At 35.6% G+C, this 15,712-nt stretch overlaps 2 protein-coding genes across 3 annotated transcripts; one reads left to right on the top strand and one right to left on the bottom strand.

Annotated features, from left to right (window-relative positions):
* Window positions 1-1,481: 1,481 nt before the first annotated feature.
* Window positions 1,482-6,958, top strand: nucks1b (nuclear casein kinase and cyclin-dependent kinase substrate 1b). Of its 2 annotated transcripts, none has more exons than XM_052594676.1 (8): window positions 1,482-1,889; window positions 3,409-3,458; window positions 3,730-3,784; window positions 3,973-4,001; window positions 4,124-4,255; window positions 4,997-5,167; window positions 5,256-5,396; window positions 5,543-6,958. In XM_052594676.1, the coding sequence occupies exons 1-8, from the start codon at window positions 1,873-1,875 to the stop codon at window positions 5,863-5,865; spliced, it is 918 nt and encodes a 305-aa protein (XP_052450636.1). In that variant the 5' UTR covers window positions 1,482-1,872; the 3' UTR covers window positions 5,866-6,958. The 2 variants fall into 2 exon arrangements, with proteins under 2 accessions (XP_052450636.1, XP_052450635.1); XM_052594675.1 differs by having other exon boundaries at window positions 1,486-1,889; window positions 3,970-4,001.
* A 1,109-nt stretch (window positions 6,959-8,067) lies between these two features.
* mfsd4ab (major facilitator superfamily domain containing 4Ab) lies at window positions 8,068-15,182 on the bottom strand. The gene is made up of 10 exons (XM_052593430.1): window positions 14,833-15,182; window positions 13,543-13,741; window positions 11,615-11,848; window positions 11,382-11,535; window positions 10,488-10,618; window positions 10,238-10,411; window positions 9,930-10,077; window positions 8,974-9,044; window positions 8,775-8,892; window positions 8,068-8,679 (listed from the first exon to the last, which is right to left on the bottom strand). Exons 1-10 carry the CDS (start codon window positions 15,060-15,062, stop codon window positions 8,552-8,554), a joined length of 1,587 nt encoding a protein of 528 aa, XP_052449390.1. The 5' UTR covers window positions 15,063-15,182; the 3' UTR covers window positions 8,068-8,551.
* Window positions 15,183-15,712: the final 530 nt, after the last annotated feature.

Raw genomic sequence — 15,712 nt, 5'->3', positions numbered from 1 at the left:
CTTTTATTCAGATTTTATGTTTTTGTCCCTCGTCACAGGCCCAGAGTTTTCAATTTTAAAAATCTATTAAACAGTTAATAAAATGGTTTAACTGAGAGACTATGATATAATATGGAAATATTAGCCATTTATATTAGCCAATATTCATTGTAAAAATATTTTATATGAATATATGAAAATTATACAACAAATTTAAATATATATATATATATGTGTTTTGTGGTTACCAACATAACATGATTTCTCAGTCTTTCTATTATCAGTATTTCCGATATTCTTAAGGTTAATAAAGCAATCTTTGTTTCAAGCAAAGACCAAAGGAAAAAATAAGAGAAATAAATAGAATTCACTTTCACGGAAACAAACATAAGTATATCAAGATGAATATTGAACTGTTGATGCATTACATCTTATGATTATTTTATTACATGTATTAGATTGTTTGATTTTAATTTTAAGTTAGAGATTAATGTTTACAAGAGCTTCAAACCTAGAAACCTTAATTCAAAATAACAATTTCTTACACAAAAAGACACATCTGTTTATCTGAAATCATATCATAATGCTGATTTGTTAAACTATCTTTCATTTTTATTCTTCTTCAAAATGTATTTTATTTGCTTTTGAATGTCAAAACTCATTTATAACCAGAAAACAACCCCATTCAATTTGTTACAAATTATAACCAGCAAGGTAAATGATACTTTATAGGTTCAACACCCTTAAAAACGTTATTATATTTTAATTACATAATTATAGGACACATCTTATAAAAATCTTTTTTTTTAAATCAAAAGTTGTTGTTTTTTAGCAAAATGTCCAGCTATTTTAATGCTTTTCTTTACTAGGGTTTCAAATACCAGTGCTAAACCTTCATTTGGTTCATACCAGTGAGAAGGATTTTCACAAGGTCTCAAAGTGCTTTTCTTTATCTGTGAGTGAATGCTTTTTGTACCCTGACCCTCTGACAAGCACTTCTCATGCCTAACCTACTCCCAGCACTGTGCAACAAGGCTGATGTTTGAGTCCCAGACTAGTATATAAACATGTATTACTGTGCTATTAAACAAGAAAACCTGAAAGAAATTAGATTATGCCATGTCAACACTACTTGTGTGTTTTAACAGCATAGCTAATGAAAATGAAGTCACCTGTCTTTGAAATAAAACTCATACTCATACACACACCTGTTGCCTCCTACAACTGCAGCACACACCATTTCTCAGTTTGTATAACCCCCTTTAAACCAGAATTAATGTACACAAGTGTCTGGTGATGATGGAAACAGCCCTAAAACTACAGTATGTTAATTACACTGATTGAACGAGTCTAGCGTCACTCTCTCACGGTAATAACATTATCTGACTAAACTAGATTTGGAAATGGTCCAAATAAAATAATCTAATCAATTGATTAACCATCTTTGGGAATGAGTATGTAGCAAAGGACTGTTGCTGAGTGCGGTCATCCAATCCTGTTTTGCGGGGATCTTGCGTTCTTCAGACTCCCATCCCACTTTTACTCATGAAAGAGTCGTGGCTGGCAGGCCAGGCAGTAGATAATTAGTTAGCTACTATTCGACAGCAGGCTTAACCAGGTCAATCCGGCCTGTGGATACTTCAACATTTCTCCATTTTCTACCCACACAGACCAGCGTGGTGTGTAAACGCATGCTCTAGATAGCACACATTAGCGCGTCTTTAGTGCAGTTTGCATTGCATCGGATAGTTTCGCACAGCTTGAGCTTCGTGCTACAGAAAGCGCTTTACAGCAGCAGCAGACACCTGGAGTTCAGCTGCAAAACGCCAGCACCTTGGTTTTCAAATACACTTGCAGTTTGGGATAGCACAAGTCTCTCAATCTGTGTGCAGAATGGCGAGACCTTCAAGGTAAGCGTGTTTTGTTTGTCTCTTGCTGTACAGCAATCGCAGGTTGGCACATGAAGCGATCTGTATGTAGGTATCTCCATGTTTGCTAAATGCTAAGTGGCTAACCAGCTTTTTTCTACGCGTGTTTACACTGCGATCCAAACCAGCTAAAATAACACGTAAACACGTAGCTTTCCATCTCTTTATACACATATAGATATATTTTCATTAAATCGTGGCTACATCGGTTTCTGCATCCACGACGTACGTATGCTAACCGCAAGCAGCCAGCATCAAGTCAAAAAAAAGCGGGATAGTAGTTCACGCTGGTGGCTAATTAATAATATGCAAAACAAGGAGCTAGCCATCGCCCAAAAAAAAAAAAAAAAAAACACTCGCTTTATGATTATCTTGTAATTTGGCGAAAATGTGTAACGTATAGCGGTGTAAGTTTGAGGTGTTTTCCCCAGTTAGCCCCGTGAGCTCAGTGTTAGTTTATCGGCGGCGTGTGTTTGAGCAGCGCAGCGCGCGCCATTACTTCACACACACCACTCGAGACGTTTCTCCTGCGAACTTGTGTTTTTAATTAATGCACTTTGGGTTCGGATCTGGTTTCAGTCAGAAGCCAATGACCTTAAGTATTTAACCAATAAACGTGTTTACGTTTCGCGATAAATATATGTATTTAAACGCACCCAACCTTGTTGTTTTCGTAACATTAGCGTTTGATAAGAGCCAATGAGCTCAAGTGACGTTAACACTAGCAACATGTTTTTCATCTGTCAGACTGTATTTTTTAGTAAATATGCGAGTTTGGGAGGGAATATTGTTCTCGTCGGTATAATTTATGGACCGATGAGGTCTTGTAGGCAGTGGATATAATGTGACCTGCAGGGCCTGTAGTTCAGTGCCCCTATCCGAGCACAGAGTCCCTCCCAATCTATGGTCCCTCCCCACACTGCTGCTGTTGGCATGGGGATTAACCTGCTCCAACATGACACCCCGTCTCCTCTGCCCCTTCACTTAAGATGCACTGCTTTATATAAGAGGAGTGACAGCTCTGCTGCCAAAAAAAAAAATTATATTCACACACTAAAAAAATAAATAGTTTTTGTTTTTTTAGCCTGGAGATATTATTATAAAAGTTATTTAAAAAAGTTTTTTAATCAGGTTGTTTAAACTTTTTTTTTTTTTTGCAACAAGCTGCCAACTCTTTGAGTTCAGACAAATAAATAATAATAAAAAATACACAAAACTTCAATCAGAGCTAAATGCTTTATTGTTCCTCCATTTACAATATAATGTACTAGAATAGGCCTCTGCATCATTCATTATTATTTTATGATTATTGACATTAAAATGTAATCACTGAAGCATGTAAATGTATTAATATTGTATTGACATAAAAATATTCATATAGATTGAAGACCCCGGTTGTGAACTAACTTTAGGTCATAGATAATAAATGATTTATAAACACATGCTGCTGCATGTTATCTTGTGGGTCGTTTACCTTTTCTTTCATGTTCTTTGTGCACAGGAATAAAAGGGTTGTTGACTATGCACAATTCCAGGAGTCTGATGATGCAGGTAAGCTCCTCTAATGCAAATATTTATACTGTTGCATGCATCACCATTGTGTTTCCAACTTTACAGATTTCCCACAGTCAAATCAGAGAGATTTTAAAAATGTTTTCCTCCAGGTTTGAAAAAATCACGAAAATGCTTAAAATAAAAAATGATGGGAAAAGTACTCTAATTAATGTTAAATAATGACATTGTGCTGCATTAATAGTTTAGTAGACTGTGCTTTGAAGTCGTGCTGTTTTCTAACCTGATTCAACTGAATGACTTTATACAGATGAGGAATATGCAAAAGAATCGGATCGGCCTGAGAAAACCTCTGTAAAACGCAGGTCAGTCTGTTTGAATAATTATAATATTGTTCAATATTAATATGTAGCATCTGAGATAGAAATAAATAATTACTATCTTATGTAGGCAATTTCCATGCTTTTTTTTAATGTATTTATTTAAATTCATGTATTTCCTCAGAATTATTTTAAATACCCTTAAAAATGCTGTATTTCTTCTCATGTAGTAGTGATGATTCTCGAATCAAGGACCACAAAAGTAAGTAACTCTTATATTACCTCTTTGCAATTATTTTATATTAGGATTTAACATTTAAATATTTTATTTTTAAATACTTATTGAATATTCTATCAAAATGCTTCCCCCTCACCATATTCTAGAGGATTTAAGTGATGATGACAATGACTATGGGGAAGATGAGGAAGAGGAGGATGATGGTGGTGACAGTGATTTTGATGCTAAAGAGGCCAGCAGGGGGAGACGGACAACAGCTAAACGGAAAAGGGCTGCAGGTATTACCAATATAAACACTGAATTACTGCTTCATTCATGACGTAAAGTCGTGTTGTCATTTTTGATAATATTAATGGTACAAGCTACTTTCTGTGCAGCCTTGTAAATGTTTTTATGTTACAGGTTCTTCATTAAATTATAAATATATTATATTAAATTTAAGTTAAATCAAAATAATGGCTTGTATTGTTCTAGTGGTCATCTGTGTTATTTTAGTATCATTGATGAAACTTATACTTATATATATTATATGGTTTTAGTTAACATTATTAAAACTGATCGCAATTAAGTAAATATTGTTTCAAGTTTTTTGTCAATTAATTATTCAGATAGTAAGCAGTAAAAATGTAAGCATCCCAAATAAGGGAAACATTGTTTTGCTTGACTTGTAATGTATAATGTTAAATAAAAACCCCACATCACAAACTTTACAGTCAGTAGGCAGTGATTAATATCTATCTATTTAAACTCTATGCAATATCTATCTATTGTAAGAGCTTCATTCGCTCTTTATGCTATTAAAATGCAATTTTGTTCTTGTATTCCTCTTTACATAGTCAGCCTGCTCTCGTCTGTAATGTTGCCACTCTAATTAACTAGCTTTTATTCACTTAAGCAAAACCGCAGTAACATTTTCATGCCTGTGTTTGTGAGTTGTTTATGAATTTTGCATATTAATGTAGAGTTAACAAACCTTCAGCTTGGGTTAATTAACCATGCATCTGCTCTTTTGACGCAAGATGACAGTGATGATGATGGGAAGGTTGTGAGGAAGAAGGGCCGGCAGGTGCGGCAGGCTGCCACTAAAGCTGCATCCAAACAGAGGGAGATTCTTCTTGGGGATGGAGGAAGTGAGGATGAGGAGGGAGAGGAAGAGGAGGAGGAAGATGACAGTGACGTTTACACTGGGGGTATGTAGAGCCAAAATATTTACCTTAGATGATCGGTAACATTGAGATACTGGTTGCTTTCATTCATACTTCTCTCTTCTGCTCATAGAGGATTCAGGCAGTGATGAAGACTTCATGGTTGAGGATGACGATGATGACAGCGATTATGGCCGACCCAAACGGAAGAACTCAAAAGTGAGCCGGAGAAGCAAAGACAAGAAATCCCCTAAACCCAAGTTAAGGGCTTCAGGTAAAGCCACCCATAATCCTCCCATCAGAACGGTCGCCTGTAATACCCTCCTAGTTAATCACTTCCTGCTCAAATTAATTAAGAACTTCCTCCAGATGCCTTTAACCGTCACAGTTACAGTAATCGAGTCTATTATCTTCTCCCAGTGACCCGAGGGCCCAAGAAGAGGAGAGGGAAACGTCAGACGAAGGTGAAGAGGGTTGTGAAGAAGGCCTCGCCTAAAGCTGAAGATGAAGAGATCGAGAGCAACAAGGAGGAGGAGGAGGAAGAGGACAAAGCACAAAAGGAAGACAGAAAGGAGTCGCCCGCCCCCAAGAAGACACAGGATGATGAAAGCGGCGCAGAAGGAGAGGAAAACAATGACAACGGAGAAAAGGAGGAGGAGAAGGAGAATGAGAACGAGAATGAGAACGAGAAGGAGGAAAAGGACGATGTTTCTGAGGAGGAAGCTCCATCAGGCGAAGACTGAGCTCTTTCGCTTGCTGGTGAACGTGTCTGTTATCTGTTTTTTCTTAACGAGGAGCAGTAGGATTTAATTCCCACAATACTCAAAGAGTGTTTTTCGAATGTTTGCTATGTCCCTCAGCTTGTAAATACCATATCTCAAAAAACGAAATCTGTAAAGTATCCTTACACCCATCCTAAATCTGTACGGTTTGGCCTCCTAATCCCGAAATGTGGACTTTCATATTAATATTTATCAATGTTTCAATAATAGCTTTGCCAAAACCGTTTAGTTACAGCTGATTTGCCCAAACAATACAGATTTTACTGTAGGCGCTGTAGTTTACTTTCGGGCACCTTCAGATTTTTCCAAATGCATTTGAAAAGAACGCAACCGCTTGTTAATTCCCAAACAAAACATTTTTGTGACTTTTAATGTACATGATCTCATCCCAGCTGCGTCGACCGGTGAAAAAACCACAGGCTTATAATGAACACATACGCTTGTCGTCATGAGCTGCACTGGGTTGTTGTGGCTGCAGTTCAGTCATGTGATTTCCTTGTTACATAGCTCTAGTACGCTACTTTCTCCCACTTTCCGTGCAGTTATTTCTTGATTCAGTCTAGTAAATCATAATATTTCTGTCTGAGCATTTGAACTAAGATGACTTTTTCTATGGTTGTATTGAGCCTCTTTCATGGCTGGCATGCTTTCATGTACGTGGTGCGAAGTACGTCGGTGGGCGGAGTCTCGGGCTCCGATGTAAACATTCAGGATGAGTGATGTCAGAAGTGAGCTAGTGAAAACCTTATTATTGACCTCTGTGATGCTTCATGTGTGCATTTTTTAAAGAATATTTGACGCTTATAGATGCCTTTTTTAAATGAGCGGTCCGTTGAGCCGTTAGAATGGTAAAAACAAGCTGAAATCAGTGCACACCATCCATAGCTTTCTCAGCTGCATATGACCATTTTTATTGCTTGTATCTCCATCCTAATCTGTAGCCTTTCAGTCTATATCATAATTTATCCAAAATAAATGTTTGTTTTAATTACGCTATTCTGATTTTTGTAAAATTTGTTTTACAAGGAAAAAATAAAATGTATCTTTAAAGAAATCTAGTAGTTGGTTGACTCGTTTTTCACTTTTTTTTCTTTTTTTTACGGCATAAATGTTTGTTAGACTAAAATGGAAATGTCATCATGATGTTTTACTAGCTTCTTTCAGATTGAAAACTGACATCCAGATGTTTTCTTCAAGTGCTGGATGAATACAGTTGAATTACAGCTCCTTCCTGAGTTCTTACAGGTTTGAAGAAGATTGATCTCTGATGTGCAGCTGTGTTGTATGTTTGCACAGTTCCTTAAGATATGCTATATACTTTCTTTTCTAACCAATTCTGTACATCCCAGGATGGCTGAAAATGGTATCACACATGAAATCAAAGCAATAGCTTGAGACAAACACTTCTTTTTCTCTCACTCGTCTTTTATATGTTTTCATGCATGTAAAATGCAAAGAATCTTGTGGAAGAGTTCAGCTGAGCAAGATTTGCTTTTATACAAAGAGAAAACTGCAATGACCTCCGGCATTTTGAGGGGATTTCTCAGCAGTGCACAATAAAATACTTAAGGGTTGTCACATTTATGAAGCCCCACACATGACATGCTGAGGCAGGAAAAATAATTAGTTCCCAATACTTAATTTGTTGCCCTGTTTCAATTAAATCATCACCAGAAATTAAGAATTAATTTGTGGCCACGTTGTACTAATTTGTTCCTTATTTTTTAAATCAAAATGAGGGAACAAATTAGTAGCTACAACATGGCCACGATTTACTAAAAGGAGGAAACGGTTTAAGTGTTTCATATATTTATTTAGACATTTAATTATTTCAGCTGCTGTAAGGAAATGCTATAAACGATCTACCATCTGCAGGATCCTCACATGTGACCTGGACTAAGACTTCTTTATGTTTATAGACGTGACGTAATGACGCAGCAACATGCTCGAATTTCCCGCGAAAACCTACCTGTACCTCTCAAATTAGAAAACATTATTACAGGGTAACCTGTAATCGGGCTAAAGTAAGGTGATCATTTTGAACACTGGCTTGTTATGTACTTGCTCAAATATTGATTTGGATAATTTTTATCCAAAAAAAGTTATGGACTGCAGCTTTACGTTTACACAGCACGGTGAATGACATGGTGAACAATAATTTATTGCAAAGAATTGATTGCCTTAGTCATCATGAGTTTATTTATTTTTATGTAAATACAGTACATTACTCCATGAACTCCAGCCTCAGACCAGTTTAACCAAAAAAAAAAAAAAAAAAATAGGAATGACTTGGAAGTTCTAGGAATTTTCTGCTTCAGATTGGTGAATTATTAAACAAGAGTTTAATCTGGTATATCATTTAGTGTCAATGATTTTCATTCTTGGGTAAAGTATTGGGTAAGTAAATTCCCCTCCTGTAATTAAAGATTTCTCAAATTTTTTAGACCTTAAATTCCAATAATATTCATAATTTAACGGTCAAGATTATCTGTGAGAAACTGAACATCAAATAAACAAAAAAAATATATATATACCAATACCAAACAGCAGAAATACATAAAAATACACAAATAGGTTAATGAAAGCACATGAAAGTTTACAGTTGCATCATTAAGTATTTCCAGCAGGTAATGACCCATGAATAGTCTCATCCAGAGTCACATTTAAAAGATTCAGTTTGTATTACAGCAACTTTCTGTTCTGGAGCTACTTTCTCTGAAGCAGGTGGAGCAGGTGCTGGTGGCGCTTCCACCATGGCTGCTTTTTTAGATGCTCCTGGATGATGAACACATTGAGCCAGAGTCATATAATGTTTCACTAAAACAGTGTTAATATCACCAGTGCATAAAGTATCACCATGTAAGTTTTACCTGTAAGATTTCTGTGGATGTGGTTGCACAGGATCACGCTGAGAAAAAAGATGAAACCGAGGCATCCGATGGCCAAACCACACACCAAAAAACTGTAAGTGCCTTTTTTCTGAATTAGCTAGAAGAAATTTGTTCATAGTTATTTACTTCCTTAATAAAAGTATTTCCCAAATGTTAGAACAGGAGCCTAAGAACTTACTGATCCAACCAACACCTGCAACGTCATCTCACCCATTCCAGCAGTTGTCACTAAGACTGTTGTTGCACATCCTGAAGAAAAAAAAGAGAAAGTGTGAGAAATTTGGCTTCATTTGTTCAGAATTGTGGGGACCATCAGAGCAATCTGAAGTCTCGTGTAATAAATATATTTAGCTCTATTACAGTTTTTTTTACACACAAAATCTTTACTTGTCAAACAATTTTTTGAAACACCAGAACCACACACTAAATCTGCAAAACCATACTAATTCCCTGCCTTTGCCTCAGTTTTCAACTCAATAAAACACATTTTCAATAATGGCTTTAGAATAGGCCTATAAATAAACAACTACAGATGACTGATGAATTTTTTTGTTTCATACTGTACAATACTGTGAATTCCTGTGAATTTTTCAACATTTCTCTGCTAATAATTTCAGTCTTGCACAGAAATGTACATAGGAGCTCACGAAAGAAGAGCTTTTGGTTTTGAATAACTGTGATATATCCAAAAATGGCAACATAAGAATGTATTTGCTTTTGAGTGATATTTTGAATGCTGGCTTCATTTTGCAAGTTATGTGAGTAATTTTGCGTTTTGTGTGTATTACTCTTGGATTTGTGAATAAAGTTTTGAAAAAAAAGAGGCAAAGTTTAAAAAATGTGCATAAGGCAGTTGAACATCAGGAGGTTTTGTCATATTTCTCACTTTAATCAAATTAGAATTTCTATAATAATACAATTTAAGAAATTCATAATATAAAATGACAAGTATTTGCAATTTAAAGTCTTTAATATAAATTCATAATATATAATTGCTTAGAAGTTATAGAATAATAACAACAAGTAATATTTTTATTATTATTATAGAATATATAATATAAGAACGATAGTACGTTAAAGGTTTCCACCATGATATAAAACATTAAGTACCCTGTGTGTGTGTGTGTAATTTACCACGGTACTCTAGGATGTCCTCAGTGTAGGCCACTAGGCAGGGAAAAACACTGCTGATGAAAAGCCCAAGCAAGGTCGTCCCAACAAACAGAAACACTCTGTTTGTGTAGAGGATCAGTAACAGCAGCAATGTTACAATCACACCAGCCTTAAGAGTGAGAGAAGTGAGAGGATTCACATTCAAGAATCCTAAATCACTGATTCATTACATACTCAACAGCCAGTTTACTGGTAAAAGTTTAGTTTGAGTGGATGAGTACTCTTTAGACATGAGCTGTACTGTATTGCAGATTTTGATAATAGATTACCAGGTTCACGACCAGCAGATGCACAGATCTGAATCGGTATGACAGCGGGATGGACACCAGTCGTCCAGCTGTGACAGCAGCCCAGAAGATACAGTTCAGGTATGCTGCCATTTTAGCGTGCAGAGACATGGGAGCCGAAACGGCATACGTATAAACAAATCCGGCGTAGACCCCCTAAAAATGAGGTTCAAAGGTCAATAGTAACTTGCAGTTCTCAAAAATATTCATAAAACTCATTGAGCTCACTCACCATAATACCTTCCGTCATGAATAAGACCAAACCGCCTAAGATGTGGATACCAAAAAATGTGACCGGTAACCCACGCAGGCTACCATTCATACAGCAGCTGAAGATGTTTCCATGTCCTCCATGATGAAAACCTATGGGGACCATAAAAAAAAAAAAAAAAAAAACGTAAAACAAGTTGAGCTGTACCTCAATGTTATGAGTCAGAAATTCAATCATATAAATGGTTTTACATGTCAATGTCAGTCACCCACACTACTGTTTAAAAGTTTAAAAGGCTCAGTAGAATTGTTTTTGAACAAAATTAAGATTGCGATTAAGATTATTAATCAGAAATGCATTAAACTGATCAAAAGGGGCCGTAAGGACATTTTTTATGTTTACAGAAGATTTCTATTTTAAAAATCTGCTTTGAATGATCTATTTATCAAAGAATCCTGGGAAGAAAGGTTATGGTTTTTCACAACAAAAAAAAAATATTAAGCAATAAACTGTTTTCAACAATGAATAAGAAATGTTTCTCGAGCAGCAAATCAGCATATTAGAATGATTTCTGAAGGATCATAAATCTTTCACAATATTGCTGTTTTGATTGTATTTTTGCTCAAATAAATGTAGCCTCAGTAAGCCTTCAATGATGTTTTATATTAAAGGGATAGTTCACCCAAAAATGAAAATTCTGTTATTAATTACCTTTCTGTGTCTGGGAACATTTCAGTGGCGTTGCTGTCTATGCAAGATCAGAGAGATCTTGGAATTTAACAAAAACATCTTAATTTGTGTATCAAAGATGAACGAAGGTTTTATGTGTTTGGAACGACATGAGGGTGAGTAATTAATGACAGAATTTTCATTTTTCGGGTGAACTATCCCTCTAAGACTGCTGTTCACTTGTACCTGCATCGTCTGGTTCAGATATTTCTGTGCCTTCTGGTGCTTTAGTCTCCATGGCCAGCTCATCTTTGTCCAGCAGTCGTGGTGTGCTATTTGGGCAGAAGGGGAGCAGCTTCTCTTGGTACATCAGCACAAAAACTGCAATCGGCACGGGCAACTAGGAGAGAAAAACACTGAGATCTCACAGAGAGCCGTGACCTTCTGCACACCACACACAGGGCTATGCATCAGCTTACATTTATGAGAGCCATGATCCAGAAGGCATACGCCACGTTGGCCTTCTCCTCCAGCGGCTCTGAGTGTGGGGAACTCTCAGTGAGGATTACAGGTGACCTGAAGCTGGATCTGAAGTGGTGAATTATCTCTGTGGCATTTTCTGTGCTATTACTGCCCGGGCAGTGCTCTGATATGAAAGGGTCTGCAATCAGGGGGCTCACCAGAGCACCGAGCCCAATGAAGAAGTGCAGTGCCTGGAAAGAGAGTGAAGACACAGACAGGAAACTCAAATCAGAGCTGTCAATCTAAGGTGTTCATTTTATAAAATTGATTTAAAAATAATAATAATAATATATTCAATTATATGCCTATACAAACCACATTCCCCTCCCTAAAATGTTGCATAAAATTAAAAAAAGGAAAATATGGCACTATTTATTTATTTATTTTTGCATTGTGACATTAAAGGTTTAGGTAGAATTTTTGGGAGCATCGAAAATATATTTTGGTCCAAAAATAGCAAAAACTACAACTTTGTTCAGCGTTTACTGTTTAAGTACATGAATTACTCCGGGATATTGGTTTGTTTGAACTCAGAGGGACTGTCAGCCACATTAAACAAGTTAACAGCTTAAGTCATTTGTGGATTAATGCGTATTGGAGACGCAAACCGTTTAAAACGATTCAGTTCGATTTGGTGAACTGGTTCAAAAAGATCCGGTTACATCGAATGATTCGTTCGTGAACCGGCTATGACAAACTGCTTTGTTTTGAACTCTCTCACAACAGACACGGAAGAGAAGACAATGCTGAATAAAGTCGTAGTTTTTGCAAATTTTAGACCAAAATGTATTTTTGACGCTTCAAAAAATTCGAACTGACCATGTGATGTCACATGGACTACTTTGATTTTTTTTTCTTACCTTTCTGGACATGGACAGTATACCCTACACACAGCTTCAATGAAGGGACTGAGAGCTCTCGGACTAAATCTAAAATATCTTAAACTGTGTTCCGAAGATAAATGGAGGTCTTACGGGTTTGGAACAACATGAGGGTGAGTTATTAATGATATAATTTTTTGGGTTGAACTATCCCTTTAATATCAGGACAGCTAAACATATCACCCCAGTTTTCTTTAAGTGTTTAGTATTTCCGTTCTTTTAAAGGAATTATTTTATTGTACTAATGTTATTTATTTTACTGTATCATAGTAAAATACTGTTTGCAAAGATTTTTAATTAAAATAAATTATAATTTTTTAAATACATTTTACATTTATAGAAATTATAATGATTATAACAATTATCATTGATTATAATGCTTATATAAGACTATTTTGCATTACAGTAATGAGCATTTTTTTTTACAGATTTATTCTGTGTTTAAAATATTAACAGGATGAGGACACAAGAAGATTTATTTATTTATTTATTATGCTGTCAAACAATTAATCCAAAATAAAACCTTTTTTTAACATAATATATGTGTGTGTGTTCTGTTAATATTTATTATTTATTACACATTCAGTATATACTTTGAAAACATTTGCATGCGTATATTTATATACATATAATTTATATTATATATAAATATATTTAATATACAGACATATTTTTTATATATACTGAAATATATACATGCATGTGTGTGTATGTATATATATATATAAATAATACATATAAACAGTACACACACATATATTATGTAAACAAAAACTTTTATTTTGGATGCAATTAATCATTTGACAGCTGTGATTTATTTATTTATGGGGATGGCCTTGTGAGATTTATGACACTTTCTTGCATTTCTTGATTACTTTTCACATAAGCCTATACATTAAACAGACTTTCATACCAACTAGTTGAAATAAACACCGTAAAGAACCGAATGTATGGACTAGCACCTCTCCCGAGTGAGATATATCAAGATAAATATCTTTCCTCACCTGTAGAAAGATAGCAGAGTCTTTCTTATAAATGGACACCAGTTGGATGTTTGCAATAGTGTCGATGATGCCCATGGCCAGGCCTGACGCTGCCATAGCAACCGCCAGCAACAGCACATTATAGCAAAGTGGGATGATAGCAAAAACCACAGAGATGATGAGGGAGGAGAGGAAGAGAGCGATGAGGGCCCAGAACAACCTGAGAACACAACAAACATCATGAAAGCTTGATTACTTGTTATTTGTTAATCACACCTCTTTATTTCTCACATTTTTGCTTTTGTTTCAATTACAAATGGGAATGTAATGAAGATCTGGAGCAGATATCAGGACAGCTAAGTGAGCTTGCCGCTAAATATACACAACATGATGTTCATCTGCATTTCATACAGGGTCATAAAGTGTATTTTATTTATGTTTTCATGTGTCTGACAGCTAGTCAGACAGTCAGTATAGTGCTGCACAAGTAATTCAAATGTTTCTTTTTACAGTGAAATGTTCCAAAGGTGATTAATTCTGTTTTAATTAGTCATTTTTATTTTCATTTGTTAATAATAATAATTTTCATGAAAAAAAAAACAAAAAAACTTTAATTGCATTTCCCCAAATGGTGTTGGTCTAATGATTTTTTCCCTGTGGGTACTGCAAGATATCTGTAAAATACAGTAGATACATGTCTTTAAAACTATAATAATTATATAATATAATATGACTTATATTTATATATTTTTATATATTTTTTTGAATATAATTGTATTTTTTATATAATATAATTATTTATATAATTTTAGTTTTACGTTTTTTTTAATCATTTTAAACAAGTTATATAAATAATCATAGGTCTTAGCTTCACCTTATGCGGCAATTGACAGCTCAAGAGTTTGTTTAAGAGACTTGGTGAGAGTGAAAGAATATTTTATTGCACTGTGTTCAGATCACATGTGTTGAGGATATCAAGAAGTTTCAGGCTGAAAGCTGACATGGAGCATTGCAATAAATCTGTGTTAAACTATAAAGCGGCCGTGATGAAAGGTCAACCAACATCTGAGACTCACAAGGTTAATCTTGAAAAAAAGAGGGACAGAAAGTGCATAAACTGTACTTTCTAGGCTAGAGTGTAATCCACTCTGCCTTTTACTGTGTCTGCCATGAACTGAATATCTAAAGAGAAACTAAACTACAGCATGTTTCCCAAACAGTGTGGTAACAGAGAGTTTCTCTTGATGCAGATGTCCATCTCCCGTGGTCTCCTCATACAGTTTCTCAGCAGAGACTCACTGCTCTACTCACGTTTTTGTGAAAGCTCCTCCAATCGAGCTCCCGATGAGCAGGCAGAACTGCTGGGAGAAGAACACCCAGGTGATCTCCTGTAACGTGGATCCAGTCTGGCATTTCAGATCTTGGATCGTTGGCCCCAGAAAGGCTATGCTCAGTCCAAAGCTGAAGAACACACTCCAGTATGTCAGTGTATGTTGACAGTTCCTTCTGAAAAGTGTTAATATACGCTCCTCAATTAACATAGCGTGAAAATCTCCAATCTATTCCACTCACAGCTGTAATTCTTGTAGTCCTGGTGTCTGGATGTTTCTTTACGATTTTCAGATAATTTGCTTAGATGACAGATCACTGAATAGAAGATATTTTCTCGCTTTTATATTCCTTCACTCCTCCCATTTCATGAACCTTTGTGCGGTGCTTCTGAAGTTAATGCCTAAAAATCACCTCTCAACAGAGCTCTTCGAAACTGTCAATGATTTTCAGTTCAACTGTCAATGATTTTGATTCTCAATGAGAGACGTGGATCACAATGTGATAATCTGAACACCACTGGACCACTTATATTACATCAGCAGGCTTTATGGGACATTATGTCTGCATGATTTCAAGAAGAAACAATTTCTAAAAGAGCATTTCTAAGTCATTTCTAAAGGTTGGCTATAAATGCTATGGTTGGGGCATGAATGGATTGTTACAAGGCTCACATCATTGATTTAAGTTTATTCTACAAAATAATTCAGAGAGCCAGTGGGACAATCATTAGCTTTGTAAAATGACAAAGTGTTACTTATATACAGTACTTGTTAAACAATGTCCTATGAACCCATCCTAATGTTTGTTTGAAATGTTCAAACCCATATGTTTATAAGGTCCAGGTGAAGACCTGCAGGTT

This window comes from Carassius gibelio, chromosome B23 (assembly GCF_023724105.1).
Source record: "Carassius gibelio isolate Cgi1373 ecotype wild population from Czech Republic chromosome B23, carGib1.2-hapl.c, whole genome shotgun sequence".
Classification (NCBI taxonomy): domain Eukaryota; kingdom Metazoa; phylum Chordata; class Actinopteri; order Cypriniformes; family Cyprinidae; genus Carassius; species Carassius gibelio.
The sequence above is the reverse complement of the archived record's forward strand: the minus strand, read 5'-3'. Positions and strand labels throughout refer to the sequence as shown.